Raw genomic sequence first — 21,820 nt, 5'->3', positions numbered from 1 at the left:
AGTGCGTCCCAGGGACCTCCGGGACCAGCCGATCACACCCAGTGTGTCCCAGGGACCTTCGGGACCAGCCGATCACACCCAGTGTGTCCCATGGACCTCCGGGACCAGCAGGTCACACCCAGTGTGTCCCAGGGACCTCCGGGACCAGCCGATCACACCCAGTGTGTCCCAGGGACCAGCCGATCACACCCAGTGCGTCCCAGGGACCAGCCGATCACACCCAGTGTGTCCCAGGGACCAGCCGATCACACCCAGTGTGTCCCAGGGACCTCCGGGACCAGCCGATCACACCCAATGTGTCCCAGGGACCTCCGGGACCAGCCGGTCACACCCAGTGCGTCCCAGGGACCTCCGGGACCAGCTGATCACACCCAATGTGTCCCAGGGACCTCCGGGACCAGCCGGTCACACCCAGTGCGTCCCAGGGACCTCCGGGACCAGCCGATCACACCCAGTGCGTCCCAGGGACCTCCGGGACCAGCCGATCACACCCAGTGTGTCCCAGGGACCAGCCGATCACACCCAGTGCGTCCCAGGGACCAGCCGATCACACCCAATGTGTCCCAGGGACCTCCGGGACTAGCCGATCACACCCAGTGTGTCCCAGGGACCAGCCGGTCACACCCAGTGTGTCCCATGGACCTCCGGGACCAGCCGATCACACCCAATGCGTCCCAGGGACCTCCGGGACCAGCCGATCACACCCAGTGCGTCCCAGGGACCTCCGGGACCAGCCGATCACACCCAGTGCGTCCCAGGGACCAGCCGATCACACCCAGTGCGTCCCAGGGACCTCCGGGACCAGCCGATCACACCCAGTGTGTCCCAGGGACCTCCGGGACCAGCCGATCACACCCAGTGTGTCCCATGGACCTCCGGGACCAGCCGATCACACCCAGTGTGTCCCAGGGACCTCCGGGACCAGCCGATCACACCCAGTGTGTCCCATGGACCTCCGGGACCAGCTGGTCACACCCAGTGTGTCCCAGGGACCTCCGGGACCAGCCGATCACACCCAGTGTGTCCCAGGGACCAGCCGATCACACCCAGTGCGTCCCAGGGACCAGCCGATCACACCCAGTGTGTCCCAGAACCTCCGGGACCAGCTGATCACACCCAGTGCGTCCCAGGGACCTCCAGGAGCAGCCAACCCTATCCAGTCTCTCCCAGGGACTTCTGCCCACCAATCTCTATCTCGCCAGTCCCCCAATTCCATCTTCCCCGAACAAATTTAACGCTTACCTTCCGTTCATTTAAATTTTTTTCAAAAAGCCATTTTAACTAAAAGTACTCTTGGCTCACAGCCAGCTCCAAGTGACCAAAGACCTCACCGCGATCCCCACATAGGTTTGTTTCACATGGCAAGGTTTAAACACAGGCTAAGTGACCCGCTCAAACAATCCGCCAGAGTTGCAGTCCCACATCAACGTCTGCAGTCCCACATCAACGTCTTACTTACTTGACTTCAGGTTTCTCATTGGAGATCCCGTATCGATTGAACTCTGTGGAGATATATTCAGTCTTTCTCATCCATGGCACCACCTTCGCATGCTGCTGTGACCTGCACCAAAACATACTCAGTCACCACACAGAAAATACCACTCAGTTATAACTGGTACTCAACCTTTAAGAACATAAGAATTAGGAGCAGGAGTCGGCCATTCGGCCCCTCGAGCCTGTTCCGCCATTCAGTAAGATCATGGCTGATCATCGATCTCAACTCCACCTTCCTGACCGATCCCCATATCCCTCGATTCCCCTACAGTCCAAAAGTCTATCTATCTCAGCCTTGAATATACTCAAATGTTTCAGCATCCACAGCCCTCTGGGGTACAGAATTCCAAAGATACACAACCCCGAGTGAAGAAATTCCTCCCCATCTCAGACTTAAAAGGCCGACTCCATACCATGAGACTATGTCCCCTAGTCTAGACGCTCCAGCCAGAGCAAAGTCTAAAACTAGTAGGTCTTAACCCCTCATCATAATACAATCAAGCAGAGTCAGCATGGTTTTATGAAAGGGAAATCGTGTTTGACAAATCTATTCAAGTTCTTTGAGGAGGTAACGAGCAGGGTGGATAAAGAGGAACTAGTAGATGTCGTGTATTTGGATTTCCAGAAGGCATTCGACAAGATGCCACATAAAAGGTTACTGCATAAGATAAGAGCTCATGGTGTTGGGGGCAATACATTAGATTGGAGAGAGGATTGGCTAACTAACAGAAAACAGAGAGTCGGGATAAATGGGTCATTTTCAGGTTGGCAATCTGTAACTAGTGAGGTGCCACAGGGATCAGTGCTGGGGCCGCAACTATTTTCAATCTATATTAATGACTTGGATGAAGGGACCGAGTGTATTGTAACCAAATTTGCGGACGATACAAAGATAGGTGGGAAAGCAAGTTGTGAGGAGAACACAAAGGGCTGGATTTTCCTGGAGCCGTCAGGTGGGGTTTCAGGCGTGTGGGGGGGGGGGGGGGGGGGAAATCCCAAATTTGGGGGTCCCGACACCATCCCGCCCCACGTAAGTTTCAGGGGCGGCGGGTACCCGCCCTGCACTGGGACCCGCCGAAACCAGGCAGGAAGGGATTAGTGCCAATTAACTGCCTATTAACAGGTAGTTAACAGGCAGTTTTTAGCCTAATCCCTATTTTGAGGGGTTTCGTGTGGGTTTCCCGACGGCTCCAAACCACGTCAGGTTAGAGCAGGCGGGCCGTCGGGTTGAATAAGTTGGAGGGGTCGCGATGTCAGCGCTCAGGTGAGTGATAGGTGCATGAGTGCAAAGGTAAGTGTGTTTGGTGTGCGTAAAGTGTGTAAAGAACTTTTACTTACCTGTACTTACCTTAACAGCCTTTCTTCCTGTAGCCGTCGGGAGCCCATCACTCACCCGGCACTTAAAGCTGAACGGCTGCGATCTGTCAAAAGGTGACAGCCTTCAGCTTTGAGTGCCGGTGAGAGTTCTAACTGAGTCTGTGCAGAAGGACTCATGTCAGAACTCAGACTGTCAGTGTTTCACAGCTTCTTGACAGAGGAAATTGCAGTCTGTGACGTCACCTGTTGCCGGGCGGCCCTTAATTGGCCTGCTGAGCCCGCTGGGCGGGCTCAACAAGGGAAAATCGCGCGGATTGGCCAGACGTCGATGTAGGCGGGTCAAAAACCCAAATGGGGAAGTCCCGCCGTCTTCCCGACAAATTCGGGAAAATCCACCCCAAAGAGTCTGCAAAGGGATATCAACAGGTTCAGTCAGTGGGCAGATGGAGTATAATGTGGGAAAATGTGAAGTTATCCACTTTGGTAGGAAGAATAGAAAAGAATATTATTTAAACGGAGAAAGACTACAGAATGCAGCAATACAGAGGGATTTGGGTGTCCTCGTACATGAAACACAAAAAGTTAACATGCAGGTGCAGCAAGTAATTAGGAAGGCAAATGGAATGTTGGCCTTTATTGCAAAGGGGGGATGGAGTATAAAAGTAGGGAAGTCTTGCTACAACTGTACAGGGCGTTGGTGAGACCACACCTGGAGCACTGTGTACAGTTTTGGTCTCCTTATTTAAGGAGGGATATACTTGCATTGGAGGCAGTTCAGAGAAGGTTCACGAGGTTGATTCCTGGGATGAAGGGGTTGACATATGAAGAAAGGTTGAGCAGGTTGGGCCTATACTCATTGGAGTTTAGAAGAATGAGAGGGGATCTTATTGAAACATAAGATTCTGAGGGGGCTCGACAGGGTAGATGCTGAGAGGATGTTTCCCCTCGTGGGGAAATCTGGAACTAGGGGGGCATAGTTTCAGAATAAGGGGGCACCCATTTAAGATGGAAATGAGGAGGAATTTCTTCTCTCACAGGGTCGTGAATCTTTGGAATTCTTTACCCCAGAGAGCTGTGGAGGCTGGGTCATTGAATATATTCAAGGTGGAGATAGACAGATTTTTGAGCAATAGGGGAGTCGAGGGTTATGGGGAACAGGCAGGAAAGTGGAGTTGAGGCCAAAATCGGATCAGCCATGATCTCATTAAAAGGCAGAACAGGCTCGAGGGGCCGAATGGCCTCCTCCTGCTCCTACGTCTTAGGCTCTCCCCATACACACCACCAAAGGCTCATGTTGCCAGATCTCTTCCCCTGCTCTAAAATTGCTTGGCACAATCAAAACCTTGTGACTTGAATGAATAGAAACAGCAACTAAGCGCACACAACAATCTCATTCCTGCTCCATCAAGTGCTGTGTGCATGGATTGCAAAAATGCAGTTTGTCTCGATTGAATTTTGTTTAACTTGTATTGCTAGGGTTTAATTCCAAAGGCCGCGCAAAGTATTCTCATCAGTAGCTTGGGTTGACCGGTTTGTCAGCTGGGAATTTATTTTGACCCACAAAATGATGCTCCCAAGTGGTTGTTCAACCGGGGGGAGCTGTTAGTTACACTCCCAAATGATTTACACTATTGCCACAGATAGCCCACACTGTTCCTCAGAAAACTGAGAGATGTGTTTCTATTCATTCAAGTCCCACTCATCACGAAAACAGGTAAATAAAAGTGTGCACTGCTCGACCCCCCGGTCAGTCCCGGACAGCACTGTGACCCCCCGGTCAGTCCCGGACAGCACTGTGACCCCCCGGTCAGTCCCGGACAGCACTGTGACCCCCCGGTCAGTCCCGGACAGCACTGTGACCCCCCGGTCACTCCCGGACAGCACTGTGACCCCCGGTCACGCCCGGACAGCACTGCTCCCGGACAGCACTGTGACCCCCCGGTCACTCCCGGACAGCACTGTGACCCCCCGGTCACTCCCGGACAGCACTGTGACCCCCCCGGTCACTCCTGGACAGCATTGTGACCCCCCGGTCACTCCCGGACAGCACTGTGACCCCCCCGGTCACTCCTGGACAGCATTGTGACCCCCCGGACAGCACTGAGACCCCCCGGTCACTCCCGGACAGCACTGTGACCCCCGGTCACTCCTGGACAGCACTGTGACCCCCCGGTCACTCCTGGCCAGCACTGTGACCCCTGGTCACTCCCGGTCAGCACCGTGACCCCCCAGTCACTCCCGACCTGCACGGTGACCCCCCCCGGTCACTGCCAGCCAGCACGGTGACCCCCCGGTCACTCCCGGCCAGCACGGTGACCCCCGGTCACCACTGTGACCCCCGGTCACTCCCGGTCAGCACTGTGACCCCCCGGTCACTCCCGGCCAGCATTGTGACCCCCCCGGTCACTCCTGGACAGCACTGTGACCCCCCCGGTCACTCCCAGACAGCACTGTGACCCCCAGTCACTCCCGGACATCACTGTGACCCCCCCCCCCGGTCACTCCGTCACTTACCTTTTTGAACTGGACGGTGCCTGAATTTCTTCCTCTAGTAATTTCTCATCTGCAATGTCGAGGATCACTGCGAAGAGGAGGCGACACAATCAGAAGACAGCACCCCTCACTACAAAGGCCATGGGGCATGATCACTCACAATAACAAGGTAAGAAGTGTTACATGTAAATCTGCCAACCCTCTGTGTGTAGGTGGAACGAGGATGGGACTCTCTCAACTGGTTGCCTTCATTCAATCCAGAATGAGTAATGCCGACGAATTTCACCATTGTGCAACGCCAGACTCCAACATGGTGCCAGAGGTGGAATGTCACAGCTGGGTGGCTGAGGATGGCCCAGGCCTGTCCAAAAACAGCTCGGCTTTGGTCTGGTCATTTTTATGTATTTGCTTTCCTACTTCAAATGAGCGAAGTGGCTAACAGCAAGATCTCTGCAGATCCCTCAGCTCTTGCTGACATTTAAAGCGGTTCATACGAAGGAGTTCTATGAGCATTTAGCTTAAACACACATTAAATTCCCCAAGGAACACGACCTTAAGAGAATAAGTGAAGATGGGACTGTTAACTTTCACTGCGCCACGAACCCCAATTGTCCTGTCCGTAAACCTAAGATCATCCAAACCTCTGCTACCTGCGTCCTAACTCGCACCAAGGACCATTCATCCATCACCCCTGTGCTCGCTGATCTGGATTGGCTCCCGGTTAAGTAAGGGATGCAATCTGGTTACGACGTCGTTTCCTGGGCTGTTGAGTGTGCAAACCGTACAGCAGGACCAGAAGCTGGAACAGTGCTCAACAGCTGGTGCTGGGGCGTGGGCCGAAGCACAGGGACCGAGCCGGTGCACAGTCCCATCAGCAGATCTACAGGGAGCGGAGACGTACAGAACATTGCGTTGCTGCAGACAGGCCTGGGCCTTACCACTGTTATCAATCCGGTATGTATCGGGGTTGATGAGATCAATCACGACTCCCAGATCTGGCTCCGTTAACAGCTCATGCTTGTGCTGTTTTTCAAGAGAGGTAGCTTTATACTGTACAAACCTGCGAAATATACAAGATAAAATGTTCAGATTGGGTGAGCACTTTGCGGACCACCTCCGTTCAGTCCGTAAGGGGGACCCCGAGCTTCCGGTCGCCTGTCATTTTAATTCACCGCCCCATTCCCACTCGGACCTCACCGTACTCGGGCTCTTGCATTGTTCCACGGAAGCTCAACGTAAACTCGAGGAACAGCACCTCATCTTCCGATTCGGCACTTTACAGGCTTCCGGACTCAATATCGAGTTCAACAATTTCAGATTATAATCTCGGCCCCTATTACATTTTTATATATTTTTTATCCACACCTTTGTTTTGGCCCTCCCCCCCCCCCCCTTTTTTTCTCTCTCCCACATGGCAGCTGTCTCTCACTCTGCCAGCGCATTTCACACCTAATCTAGAGCCGTCTTTTGTCTCCACTAGTCCGACCACCATCTCGTCTGGTTTTGAATACCTCTTAATGTCTCTTCACTTCTCTTTTGTTCTCTCATCCCCATTTCCCAGCCCCCAAACTGGCCTTTTAATCGGTTTCATTTCCTGCGCTTTTTCAGTCCTGACGAAGGGTTTCGACCTGAAACGTTGACTCTATTTCTCTCTCCACGGATGTTGCCTGGCCTGCTGAGTTTTTCCAGCATTTTCTGTTGTTATTTCGGATTTCCAGCATCCACAGTATTTTGCCATCATAAAATGTTCAGTGTTGTCATAGAATCATAGAATAGTACAACACAGAAGGAGGCCATTTGGCCCATCAAGTCTGTGCTGGCTCTATTGAAGAGCAGTCCAGTTAGTCTCACTCCCCCGTTCTTTCCCCATAGCCCTGAAATTTTTTCTCCTTCAAGTATTCATCGAAGGCGACTGTTGAATCTGTAGCCACCACCCGCTCGGGCAGCGCATTCCAAATCCTAACCACTCGTGAGAGAAATGCTTTTTCTGCAACGTCACCCCAGGTTCTTCTGCCAATCACCTTAAATCTGTGGCCTCTGGTTTCAACCCTTCAGCCATCGGAACCAATTTCTCTTTATTCACTCTTTCTAAATCGTTCATGATTTTAAACGCCTCGATCAAATCTCCTCTTAGCCTTCGCTGCTCCAAGGAGAACAACCCCAGCTTCTTCCCCAGTCTCTCCATGAAACTGTATTCCCTCATCCCTGGAACCATTCTAGTAAATCTCCTCCGCACCCTCTCCAAAGCCTTCATGTCCCTCCTAAAGTGCGGTGCCCAGAATTGGACACAATACTCCAGCTGGGGCCGAACTAGTGTTTTATACGGGTTTAGCATTAACTTCCTGGCTTTTGTACCCATGGCCTCTATTTAGAAAGCCCAGGATCCCGTATGTCTTATTAACGGCTTTGTTAACCTGTCCTGCCACCTTCAAAGATTTGTGCACAAACACTCCCAGGCCTCTCTGTTCTTGCACCCCTTTTAAAATGGTACCATTTAGTGTGTATTGTCTCTCCTCATTCTTCCTACCAAAATGTATCACCTCACACTTCTCTGAATTGTATTTCATCTGCCGTGTGTCCGCCCATTCCACCAGCCTGTCTATGTCCTCTTGAAGTCCATCACTCTCCTCCTCACTGTTCACTATACTTCCAAGTTTGGAGTCATCTGCAAATGTCAAGATTGCGCCCTGAACCCCCAAGTCCACGTCACTCAAACTATTTAGTGCACTTGCCCCAACACAACTGGAAAAAAAAAGCAATATTTAAATCAATACACTTCAATGGAACAGTCTGACAGTTACACAGAATTATCAGAAGCTCAGAAACAGCCAAACGCACTGCACTCAATCAATGACAACAAACACGGCTGCCATTCTGCACACAGCAAGATCCTGCAATAAGGTGAACGACCCATTCATCTGTTTGCGCTGGTTGAGGGAGCAATGATCACCAGGACACTGGGAGAGCACCCGCACCGACGTGGCCCCGACCCATGCCCTCGCTCCCCCACCCCATGGATTTTAGGAAGGCGTTTGACAAAGTACCACATAGAAGACTAGTTAACAAAATTAAGGCTCATGGAATAGGTGGGTCAGTGGCAGCTTGGATAAGGAATTGGCTTAAGGACAGAAAACAGCGAGTTGTGGTAAATGGCTGTTTTTCAGACTGGAGGATGGTAGACAGTGGTGTTCCCCAAGGGTCAGTGCTGGGGCCACTGCTTTTTTTGATATATATAAATAACCTGGATATTGGAATACAAAGTAGAATTTCTAAATTTGCTGATGACACCAAACTTTGGGGGGGGGGGGGGGGGGTGGCAAACCGTGAGGATGATACCAATCGACTACAACAGGACATAGAAAGGCTAGCAGAATGGGCAGACAAGTGGCAGATGGAATTTAATACAGAGAAGTGTGAGGCGATGCATTTTGGCAGAAGGAACAGGGAGAGGCAATATACACTTAATGGCACAGTTTTAAAGAGTGCAGAGACAGAGGGACCTGGGAGTTAATGTGCATAGGTCCCTGAAGGTGGTGGGACATACTGAGAGAGTGGTTAGCAAAGCATATGGGATCTTGGGCTTCATAAATAGAGGTATTGAGTACAAAAGTAGAGAAGTTATGCTGAACCTTTATAAAGCACTGGTTAGGCCACAACTGGGGTATTGCATCCAGTTCTGGTCACCACACTTTAGGAAGGATGTGAAGGTCCTTGAGAGGGTGCAGAGGAGATTTACCAGAATGGTTCCGGGGATGGGGGATCTTAGCTACAAGGACAGGTTGGAGAAGCTGGATTTATTTTCATTAGAACAAAGGAGGTTGAGGGGTGATTTGATGGAGGTGTACAAGATTAGGACGGGTTTGGATAGGCTAGACGGGGAAAGGCTGTTCCCACTAGTTGATGGTACAAGGACTAGGGGACACAGATTTAAGGTTTTGGGCAAGAGATACAGGGGGGACGTGAGGAAAAACTTTTTTACTCAGTGAGTGGTGAGGACCTGGAACTCGCTGCCGACGGAAGTGGTGGAAGCGGAGACACTCAATGTTTTCAAAGGGGAGACTGGATAGGCACTTGAGGGAAATAAACTTGCAGGGCTACGGGGATAGAGCGGGGGAATGGGACTGACTGGATTGCTCTACAGAGAGCCGGCACGGACTCGATGGGCCGAATGGCCGCCTTCTGTGCCGTTATGACTCTATCCCGGCCCACGTTACCCCACCCCCACCACGGTAAATGCTGTGCAGGGAGGCATTGTCAGAGGGCAAAGAGAAAGGTTAAACCTGCAGACCAACACATTACCGTACCTGTTGGGATCAAACGGATACGTCACAAACTTTGGGTCAAAGGGAATGTCTGGCAGAGAGTTGCAATACTTCACCCTGCACACAACTCCAGACCTGGTAAATGAACAGAGACAGAAACACTCAGTCACAACACAAACAGAGCATTCGTTACTGGAACCCCAGGCTCAGGCCCTTGGGACAGCCCAAAGTTCGCAAGGATTTGAAGTGCAGTCAGGGGAGTTTTAGTGATGGACTCAAGACTGCACGGCCACAGTCCGACTGAAACATTCCGAGCCACGAAAAGATCACAGGCCATTGCCTGGGAGATCCAGTGGGATTGCCCAGGATCAAAGCCTGGGAATATCACTGACCGCCCGCCCACAGACTGGGGATATTACTGACCATCCGCCCACAGACTGGGAATATTACTGACCCCCACCGACTGGGAATATTACTGACCCCCTACCGACTGGGAATATTACTGACCCCCCACAGACTGGGAATATTACTGACCACCCACCCCCTCCCCCGCACAGACTGGGAATATTACTGACCGTCCAGAGACTGGGAATATTACTGACTGTCCACAGACTGGGAATATTACTGACCCCCCCCCCCCCACAGACTGGGAATATTACTGACCCCCCAGACTGGGAATATTACTGACCCCCTACCGACTGGGAATATTAATGACCCCCCCCCCCCTCCCCCGCACAGACTGGGAATATTACTGACCGTCCAGAGACTGGGAATATTACTGACCCCCCCCCCCCCCCCACAGACTGGGAATATTACTGACCCCCCCAGACTGGGAATATTACTGACCCCCCACAGACTGGGAATATTACTGAACCCCCCCCCCCACAGACTGGGAATATTACTGACCCCCCACAGACTGGGAATATTACTGACCCCCCCCACAGACTGGGAATATTACTGACCCCCCACAGACTGGGAATATTACTGACCCCCCACAGACTGGGAATATTACTGACCCCCCCACAGACTGGCAATATTACTGACCCCCCCAGACTGGGAATATTACTGACCGTCCCACAGACTGGGAATATTACTGACCCCCCGCCCACAGACTGGGAATATTACTCACCCCCCCACAGACTGGGAATATTACTGACCCCCCCCACAGACTGGGAATATTACTGACCCCCCGCCCACAGACTGGGAATATTACTGACCCCCCACAGACTGGGAATATTACTGACCCCCCGCCCACAGACTGGGAATATTACTGACCGCCCACAGACTGGGAATATTACTGACCCCCCACAGACTGGGAATATTACTGACCCCCCACAGACTGGGAATATTACTGACCCCCCACAGACTGGGAATATTACTGACCCCCCACAGACTGGGAATATTACTGACCCCCCACAGACTGGGAATATTACTGACCCCCCCAGACTGGGAATATTACTGACCGCCCCACAGACTGGGAATATTACTGACCCCCCACAGACTGGGAATATTACTGACCCCCCACAGACTGGGAATATTACTGACCCCCCAAGAGACTGGGAATATTACTAACCCCCCCAGACTGGGAATATTACTGACCGCCCCACAGACTGGGAATATTACTGACCCCCCGCCCACAGACTGGGAATATTACTGACCCCCCACAGACTGGGAATATTACTGACCCCCCACAGACTGGGAATATTACTGACCCCCCAGAGACTGGGAATATTACTGAACCCCAGAGACTGGGAATATTACTAACCCCCCCAGACTGGGAATATTACTGACCCCCCACAGACTGGGAATATTACTGACCCCCCACAGACTGGGAATATTACTGACCCCCCCACAGACTGGCAATATTACTGACCCCCCCAGACTGGGAATATTACTGACCGTCCCACAGACTGGGAATATTACTGACCCCCCCACAGACTGGGAATATTACTGACCCCCCAGAGACTGGGAATATTACTGACCCCCCAGAGACTGGGAATATTACTAACCCCCCCAGACTGGGAATATTACTAACCCCCACAGACTGGGAATATTACTGACCGCCCCACAGACTGGGAATATTACTGACCCCCCGCCCACAGACTGGGAATATTACTGACCCCCCACAGACTGGGAATATTACTGACCCCCCCCACAGACTGGGAATATTACTGACCCCCCACAGACTGGGAATATTACTGGCCCCCCGCCAGACTGGGAATATTACTGACCGCCCCACAGACTGGGAATATTACTGACCCCCCGCCCACAGACTGGGAATATTACTGACCGCCCGCCCACAGACTGGGAATATTACTGACTGTTCACAGACTGGGAATATTACTGACTGTTCACAGACTGGGAATATTACTGACCGACCGCCCTTTAGCTGAAATTGAGCTTCCGGACCAGACGTTCCCCGGGCTTAGACCGTGAGGTCAGCTCCTCCCAGCTGGGCAGCGGCTGGGTTCTACAATTGGCCTCAGAGCTTATGTGAAGGCAAGGTGGGGGGAAATTGGTTACGTGTCCTGCTCCTGGTCCATCCAGTGACTCCTGCTGGGAAATGAGTGTTGACGTGGGGTGAAGACAGGGTGAGGCTCGGCAGCGATGCCCTCCTTCGTTGAGCAGCTCGCTGCGTCGGCTCATTGTGGACCAGGAAACTAGCAATAAACCTCACAGCACAGCAACCGTGAGACGGGTACCTCAAACCGAGCGTGGAACTTAAAAACGCTTCGGCTGGTTCAAACAACCTGCAGACGGAGACCGTGAACAATAACTGGTCGAGGTGGGAGACTGGGCTTTAAACAGGTGGCAACAGCACAGGCAGCACCAAAGGGAAAGCTGGACTAAAACACTGCACCCTGTTGTCTCCCAACACCCCCCTCTCCAGAACCCAATCAGAGACTGTAAGAGGCATGGCAGTGTGTGGTTCCACACAAGACCTGCAAACACAGACAGTTACAGAGCCATGTGACAGGCGGAGAAAGGCGAAGGCGTATAGGAGCTGCACCCCAGTCAGTGATCTGAGATGGGGACACCGACATTGCCACACACAAGGTGCGCCAGACTTTCATCTCCGAGATTCAGGAAAGCCACAGCGGCAACACGACCACTGGCCAGCGATCAGAGAGAGAAGGGTCAGGAGAAAAATCTTCACATAGGCTGGTTGGAGCATGTTTGTGTGAGGCAGACCCCTGTAAATATGGACATACACCCGGGGACCCTCTGTTGTAACTGCTGAAAGACACCGTCAACTACCCAAAGGAAAGCACATTAGCGCACAGCAACAGAAAGAATGACATACAGGAAACTTTCCATTTACCGGCACCTAAATAACCGGAAATCTTGGTTAACCGACAAAATTCAGGAGTAGGTTCAGGTAAGTTTTATTACTTGCCTTCCTCGATCTGTTGCTCTGCAAGGGTGTGGCTGCAGCTGTTGCTAAGCTACAGAGACGCTTGAAACTTGTGGCCATTGTTCTGAACCTGTTGCTAAGCAACAGGGTTTGTTGCTTTATACGGAGCTCTCAGCTCTCCGTATCTTTTACTATAGCTTTCGGTTATCCGGAATTTTTGGTGAACCAGCACCACGTCGGTCCCGTATAAAAAAAAGTTTTCTGTAGAATGAATTAGAATGTACAGCACAGACAGGCCATTTGGCCCAACAGGTCTGTCCTGGTGTTTATGCTCCACACGAGACTCCTCCCAGCTCTCTTCATATCTTCCTATTCCTTTCTCCCTCATGTGCTTATCCAGCTTTCCCTTAATGGCATCTATGCTCTTCGCCTCAATCACTCCCTGTGGTAGTGAGTTCCACATTCCCACCACTCTCTGGGTAAAGAAGTTTCTCCTGAATTCCCTATTGGATTTATCCGTGACTATCTTATAGTGACGGCCCACTAGTTCTGGTCTCCCCCACGAGTGGAAACATCTTCGCTACGTCAACCCTTTCATAATCTGAAAGTCCTCTATGAGGCCACCCTCTCAGCCTTCTCTTTTCTAGAGAAACGCGCCTCAGCCTGTTCAGCCTTTCCTGATCGTTAGAAGAGGTGTGCAAGTAATAGAGATAGAGTCTGGAAATTTGATGAGGTCAGGAAGTGCGGTTTGAAGCTGTGCTCGATAAGTGGAACGCTCAGAGCCTGCACGGTGTCACTTACCTCTCGGGTGCTGCTCGATGTGCACTGGACCTGAAACAACACAACAACAATGAGATTCCTGTTCAAGTATCGAGCAAACCTTCAGTTTGCCAAGTCAGTGTGCAGTTCTGACCCTGCAAACAGTTACAAGCCTTCCGCAGAGCGCAATCGTTTGATCTCATTCACAGTTCATCACTCGCTCAGATGTGGTGTGCACTTTGAGCTCACCACAGATCAAGGTATTTTCCACATACGGCTACGTCAGGGAGCACAACAGAGGCTCCCTACCCACGTCACAGAGGTCTGCAGTGCAGAGTACCAGTCCGCCCATCGTGCCTGTGCCAGCTATTTCCTACAACAGTATTTCTTCAATATTGAACTTTATGCCCCTATTTATAAAGCTAAAGGTGGTCTTTTTCTGGCTTTTTGCCACGTGCAGTTTTTGGCCAACTACCGGGCAAAATGTACCACCCACATGTATTAAAATGTATATTCTGCAACCTTCATTAATAGGTAAATTATAAATCCAACTGCACTTGCACCTTCAGCAAAAGGTAGCATCTGCCCATCCCCCCCAACCCGCCTCCGCCCGCCCCCCCAACCCGCCCCCCCCAACCCGCCTCCGCCCGTCCCCCCCGCCCGCCCCCACCCGTCCCCCCCGCCCGCCCCCGCCCGTCCCCCCAGCCCGCCTCCGCCCACCCGCCTCCGCCCATCCCCCCCCAACCCGCCTCCGCCCACCCCCAGATATTAGGGCAGATGAGGGTCAAAGAGTTCGGTATTAAGGAGCGTCTTAAAGGAGGACTGAGAGGTAGAGAGGCGGAGAGGTTTAGGGAGGGAATTCCAGAGCTTGGGGCGCTGGCAGCTGAATGGTGGAGCGATCAAAATCGGGGATGCTCAAGAGGCCAGAATTAGAGTGCAGAGATCTGAGGGTTGTTTGGCTGGAGGAGATTAGGGAGATAGGGAGGGGGTTTGAAAACAAGGATGAGAATTTTGAAATCGAGGCGTTGCTTAACCGGGAGCCAATGTAGGTCAGCGAGCACAGGGGGTGATGGGTGAACGGGTCTTGGTACGAGTTAGGACACGGGCAGCCGAGTTTTGGATGACCCCAACTTCACGGAGGCTAGGAATTTACAATGAAAGCTGTAACTGAAAGCTAATAATTAAACACAAAGGGACAGAATTTGCTGGCAAATTAACAGTGAGTTTAATGCGCACATTGTTAATAATGTGTAAATAGCCCAGCAACTTGTGGGCGAGGAAGAAATACGCACGAGTTGTGAATCGCCACAAGTTGCTGGGCGAGTTGCGCTGCTCTGCTCCGCCGTTAGCCTCACGAAAACAGCAGCTCACTCTCAACCTGCAAGAAATTGCCACATCTTTGCGGGAAGATAAGGCAGGTGCTTAACAGCATAAGAACCCTTTCAATGAGGAGGTTTATCTTTCTGCAATGCCACTCAAGCTCTCCGTCCCAGAAACCAGAGAGTCTCATTCCTGCAGGTAGTAAATTGTTCTTGGAGATTTGGCAGGGGGAGAAGAACCAGGATGAAGCATCAGAGAGGAGAGGACTGGGAGAGACAAACAACATTAGAATTAAGAGCAGTCCAGAAAGGGGAGGGCTCAGACAGGAGAGGAATGCAAATCAGCCTAAGGCAGGGTTGGCGTGCATGTGCATAAATGCACAGAGCGTGATAAATAGGTGGGTGAGCTGCAGGCACAAGTTGCCACATGGGGTTATGATACAGTAGCAATAACAGAGACCTGGCTCAAACAAGGGGACTGTTCAGCCCTGGTAAGGGATGATGTGCTTGAGAATTCAAAGACAGAATCTACTTGGCTCCAGTTAAGGAGCAGATTAGGAGCTGTTACACTGCTGGGTGTAAACTATAGACCACAAAATAAAGCGATAGAGGAGCAAATCTGCAGGCAAATTTCAGAAAGATGTAAAAAACAATGGACTGGTGATACTTGGGAACTTCAATTATACTAATGCAGACTGCGAAAATAACAGTGTAAAGGGCAAAGGACAGGAGGAAACATGCACAGGAGAACCTTCTTGATCAGTGTGTTTCCAGCCCAAAGAGGAAGGAAGCAGTGCTGAATCTGGTTCTGGAAAATGAAGTGGGGCAAGTGGAGCGTGCTTCAGAGGGAGAGCATTCAGAAACATAGAATAGGAGCAGGAGTCGGCCAGTCGGCCATTCGGCCCTTCGAGCCTGCTCCGCCATTCAATATGATCCTGGCTGATCCTCTATCTCAATACAGGAAACTTTGGTTTATCCGGAGGTTGTATGTCCGGAATAATCGATCTAACGGCAAAAATCAGGAGCCGTTTTCTATAAGTTTTTTTTTTAAGTTCTCGTTCTTTTTTTTCCCCCCAGTCAGGCACTGCAAGGTCTGTAGCTATAGCAACAGCTTCAGCTAGAGACGCTTGCAGCTGCAGCCGACTCTTTAGAAGCTGTTGCTAAGCAACAGTGTTTGTTGTCAGATACGGAGATGAAAACCTCCGTATGCTTCAACATTAACTTTGTATGTCCGGCAGTTTTGATAGATCGGCAACAGCTCGGTCCCGTCGGTGCCGGATATCACAAAGTTTCCTGTACCATGTTCCCGCTCTCTCCCCATACCCCTTGATGCCTTTTGTGTCTAGAAATCTATCTATCTCCTTCTTAAATATATTCAGTGACTTGGCCTCCACAGCCTCCTGTGGTAGAGAATTCCACAGGTTCACCACCCTCTGAGTGAAGAAATTTCTCATCTCAGTCCTAAATGTCCTACCCCGTATCCTGAGACTGTGACCCCTCGTTCTAGACCCCCCAGCCAGGGGAAACATCCTCCCTGCATCCAGTCTGTCCAGCCCTGTCAGAATGTTATACGTTTCAATGAGATCCCCTCTCATTCTTCTAAACTCTAGTGAATACAGGCCTAGTCAACCCAATCTCTCCTCATACGACAGTCCTGCCATCCCAGGAATCAGTCTGGTGAACCTTCGCTGCACTCCCTCTATGGCAAGTATATCCTTTCTTAGGTAAGGAGACCAAAACTGCCCACAGTACTCCAGGTGTGGTCTGGGAACAGTGCCCATAATATCATCCGGTTTAGAGTAGTTATGGAAAAAAGGAGGAAAAATCAAACATAAATATACTCAACTGGAGGAGGGCAAATTTCAGTGAGTGGAGAATGGATCTGGCCTAGGTAGATTGGAATGTGTGTGGCAGGTAAAACGTAAATGAGCAATGGGAGGCCTTCAAAGAGAAGATGGGAATGTGTCTAGTCTGTACCCGATCTATGAGGGGGAAAGGAAGGGTATCCAAAGCTCGAGGTCCTGGATGACTAAAGATATAGATCAGCGTAGAAGATAGGAGCAGGAGTAGGCCATTCGGCCCCTCGAGCCCGCTCCGCCATTCAATGAGATCATGGCTGATCATCCAAACTCAGTACCCTGTCCCTGCCTTCTCCCCATATCCCTTGATCCCTTTAGCCTTAAGAAATATATCTAACTCCTTCTTGAATATATTTAATGAATTGGCCTCAACTGCCTTCTGTGGTAGAGAATTCCACAGGTTCACCACTCTCTGGGTGAAGAAATTCCTCCTCATCTCTGTCCTAAATGGCCTACCCCTTATCCTTAGACTGTGACCCCTGGTTCTGGACTCCCCCGCCATCGGGAACATCCTTCCTGCATCTAGTCGGTCTAGTCCTGTCAGAATTTTATAAGTTTCAATGAGATCCCCTCTCATTCTTCTAAACTCCAGCGAGTATAAGCCCAATCGACCCAATCGCTCCTCATACGTCATTCCTGCCATCCCAGGTATCAGCCTGGTGAATCTTCGCTGCACTCCCTCCATGGCAAGAGCATCCTTCCTCAAATAGGGCGACCAAAACTGCACACAATACTCAAGGTGTGGTCTCACCAAGGCCCTGTACAACTGCAGCAAGACATCCTTGTTCCTGTACTCGAACCCTCTCGCTACGAAGGCCAACATACCATTTGCCTTCTTAACCGCCTGCTGCACCTGCATGCTTACCTTCAGCGACTGGTGCACAAGGACACCCAAGTCTCTTTGCACTTCCCCTTCTCCCAATCTATTGCCGTTCAGATAATAATCTGCCTTCCTGTTTTTGCCACCAAAGTGGATAACCTCGCATTTATCCACATTATGCTGCATCTGCCCAATCACCCAACCTGTCCAAATCATACTGGAGTTTCTCTGCATCCTCCTCACAGCACACACGCCCACCCAGCTTTGTGTCGTCTGCAAACTTGGAGATATTACATCTAGTTCCCTCGTCTAGATCATTAATATATATTGTGAATAGCTGGGGTCCTAGCACCGATCCCTGCGGTACCCCACTAGTCACTGCCTGCCACTCGGAAAAAGAGCCGTTTATTCCAACTCTTTGCTTTCTGTCCGCCAACCAGTTCTCAATCCAAGTCAGTACTTTGCCCCCAAAACAAAACAGAAGCCATAACTGTCAGATTCATAATACAGCAGAGAACCAAGCTGAATACAGAAAGTACAGAAAACTGAAAAAGGAAGTAAGAGGGGCAAAGAGATTATATGACAAAAAGATTAGCGGCTAACATAAAGGGGAAGAATAAATTCTTTTATAAACATATAAATAGTGAAAGGATGGTCAAAGGAAGGGTGGGGCTGACGAGGGACCAAAAAGGAGATCTTGTGGAGGCAGAGGGCATGGCCGAGGTAACTGAGGACTTTGCATGTGTCTTCACTAAAGAGGGTGCTGCCAATGTCACAGTAAATGAGGAGGTAGGAGTGATATTGGAGAGGATAAAAATAGATAAAGAGGAAGCAATTAAAAGATTGGCAGTGGTCAACATCCTAGGGCACGGAGGGAAGGGTGGAAATTGCAGAGGCTCTGGTCACAATCCTCCTCGGATATGGGGCTGGTGCCAGAGGACTGGGGGGTTGCAAAATTTTACACACCTGTTCAAAAAAAAGGGGAGGGATAAACCCAGCAAGTCAGCCGGACGACAGTGGTGGGAAACTTTCAGAGAGAATTATCCAGGACCAAACTAACTGCGACTTGGGTATGCAGCGCCATCATTTCAAAGCTTGCAGATGACACAAAACGCAGCGAGAAGAATAGGAGCAGACTTCAGGAGGACTTAGACGGATTGGTGAATTGGGAAGACACATGGCAGATGAAATTTAATGCAGAGAAGTGTGAGATGATGCACTTTGGAAGAAAGAATAAAGAGAAGCAATATAAACTAAATGGTACAATTTTAAAGGGGTCCAGCGACAGAGAGAGCTGGAGTTTACAAGCAATTGTTGATGGTGGCAGGACAAGTTGATGAGGTGGCTTTATGAACAGAGGAATAGGAAAAGCAAGGAAGTGACGCTGAACCTTTATAAAACACTGGTTAGGCCTCAGCTGGAGTATTGTGTCCAATTCTGGGCACCACACTTTAGCAAGGATGTCAAGATCTTGGAGAGGGTGAGGAGGAGATTTACCAGGGATGGTTCCAGGGATGAGGGACTTCAGTTATGTGGAGAGACTGGAGAAGCTGGGATTGTTCTCCTTAGAGCAGAGAAGATTAAGGGGAGATTGAAGAGAGACGTTCAAAATGATGAGCGGGTTTGACAGAGAACATAGGAACAGGAGTCGGCCATTCAGCTCCTTGAGCCTGTTCTGCCATTCAATTAGATCATACCGTAACTCCATCTACCCACCTTGATTCTGTAACCCTTAATGCCTGGCCTAACAAAAATCTATCAATCTCAGTTTTCAAATGTTCTATTGATCCCCAGTGTCAATAGGTTTTTGGGGGGGGGGGGGGGGGGGGGGGGGGAAAAAGAGTTGCAGATTTCCACTCCCCTTTGTGTGAAGAAGTGCTTCCTGACATCAGCCCTCAACGGCCTAGCTCTAATTTTAAGGTTTCTGCCCCCTTGTTCTGGACTCCCCCCACCAGAGGAAATAGTTTCTCTCTCCCCTATCAAATCCCTTTATCATCTTAAACACCTCGATTAGATCACCCCCTAATCTTTTACACTCAAGGGAAGACAAGCCTAGTCTATACAACCTATCCCTTTAGCCCCGGGATCATTCTGGTGAATCTGCGCTGCACCCCCTCCAAGGCCAATCTATCCCTCCTGAGGTGTGGGGCCCAGAACTGAACAGTGTCCAGAGCTTTATATAAACTGTAGCATAATTTCCACCCCAGACAAGTGAATGACCTCACCCTTCCCCACACTGAACTCCATCTGCCACAGCTTTGCCCACTCACTGAATCCACCAATGTCCCTTTGCAACTTTCTGCTCCCAGCTACACTACTGACTGAGCCACCTAACCCAGTGTCGTCAGCAAACTTGGATATACGGCTCTCTGTTCCTTCATCGAAGTCATTGATACATATAGTGAAAAGCTGAGGCCCCAGTACCGATCCTGGGGGACACCACTAGTCACATCCTGCCATTGGAGTACATCCCCATTATCCATACACTGTCTCCTACCTCCAAACCAATTCCCTATCCAGGTCAACAGGTGGTCTCCAATTCAATACACTTTTTGTTAATAATCTCTTATTAACAACAACCTGGCCCTTAACACCAAGAAAACAAAGGAAATAATCGTGGACTTCAGGAAGTCCAAAGGCGGAAGTCACACCCCCATCCACATCAATGGGGCGGAGGTGGAAAGGGTGGCCAACTTTAAGTTCCTCGGAGTCCACATCACGGAAGACCTCTCCTGGTCCCTCAACAACACCTCTCTGGTGAAGAAGGCCCAGCAGCACCTATATTTCTTGAGGAGGCTGAAGGGATGTAATCTGTCACCCCCGATCCTCTCTAACTTCTACCGCTGCACTATAGAGAGCATCCTGACAAACTGTATCACGGTATGGTACGGCAGCTGTAGCTCCCATGACCGGAAAGCCCTGCAGCGGGTAGTCAAAACTGCCCAACGCATCACCGGCACCCGGCTACCGACCATAGAACATATATATCAGAAATGCTGCTTACGGAGGGCACGGTCCATCATCAAAGACCCTACCCACCCCAGCCACAGTCTGTTCGCCCTCCTACCATCTGGAAGACGCTACAGATGCATTCGCACCCATACGACCAGATTTAGGAACAGCTTCTTTCCCAGGGCTGTCATCCTACTGAACTCCACAAATAAACACTAAAGCCTGCACATCTGCCAATGCACTTTATTATGGTCATATTTATGCTAATATATATGTACAAATGTATGTTGAAATGTTTAAGTGTCCTAATCCAAATTGTACACTCTCGGGAGCCGCAAGCCTACATTTCGTTGTACTGCACTTGTGCACTAACAATGACAATAAAAGTTGATTTGATTTGATGTGGAACCTTGTCGAAAGCCTCTGGAAATCCATATAAATAACATCCATAGACACTCCCTTATCTACCACGTTAGTGACCTCTCCAAAAAAATCGAGCTAAGTTTGTTAGACATGATTTATCCTTTACAATCCATGCTGACTCTCTGAGCAGCTCATATTTGCCCAAATGCTCAGTCACTCTGTCCCTAATAACAGATTCCAGTAACTTCCCCCCAACAGGCATTAGACTAATAGTATTATCATTTCCCAGTTTCTCTCTCCTACCATTCTTCAATAACGGAGGGACATTGGCAATTCTCCAACCCAAGGGGACAATTCCTGAATCGAGAGTTTTGGAAGATCATGGCGAACACATCAATAACTTCCTCGCCTACTGGCAGCACGGTGGCATAGTGGTTAGCACTGTTGCCTCACAGCGCCAGGGACCCCGGGTTCAAATCCGGCCTCGGGTGACTGTCTGTGTGGAGTTTGCACATTCTCCCTGTGTTTGCGTGGGTTTCCTCCGGGTGCTCCGGTTTCCTCCCACAGTCCAAAGATGTGCGGGGTTAGGTTGATTGGCCCTTAGTGTTCGGGGGGATTAAATACGTGGGGTTACGGGGATAGGGCTTGGGTGGGATGGCCGTCAGTGTAGGGACCGGGGTGCTAGGGTTTGGATGATCAGCCATGATCTCGTTGAATGGCGGAGCAGGCTCGAAGGGCCGAATGGCCTACTCCTGCTCCTATCTTCTATGTTTCTATGTTTACTTCTTTTAAGGCCCTGGGGTGGAAACCATCAGGTCCTGGAGATT

The 21,820-nt window shown here is 50.5% G+C and overlaps 1 protein-coding gene across 1 annotated transcript in view; it reads right to left on the bottom strand.

The window, feature by feature from the left end:
- Positions 1-21,820, bottom strand: part of paf1 (PAF1 homolog, Paf1/RNA polymerase II complex component) — a 42,738-nt gene that overhangs the window by 18,050 nt on the left and 2,868 nt on the right. The window contains exons 2-6 of the mRNA XM_085973417.1: positions 13,723-13,752; positions 9,609-9,701; positions 6,243-6,364; positions 5,326-5,392; positions 1,460-1,561 (exon numbers count right to left, since the gene is read on the bottom strand). Coding sequence (XP_085829543.1) covers positions 1,460-1,561; positions 5,326-5,392; positions 6,243-6,364; positions 9,609-9,701; positions 13,723-13,752 — 414 coding nt within the window. The remainder of the gene's footprint in view (positions 1-1,459; positions 1,562-5,325; positions 5,393-6,242; positions 6,365-9,608; positions 9,702-13,722; positions 13,753-21,820) is intronic.

Source organism: Somniosus microcephalus, chromosome 34, assembly GCF_052327205.1.
Source record: "Somniosus microcephalus isolate GS21.2 chromosome 34, FLI_Smic_1.0, whole genome shotgun sequence".
In the NCBI taxonomy this organism is placed as follows: Eukaryota; Metazoa; Chordata; class Chondrichthyes; order Squaliformes; family Somniosidae; genus Somniosus; species Somniosus microcephalus.
This window is presented reverse-complemented; position numbering and strand designations above follow the sequence as displayed.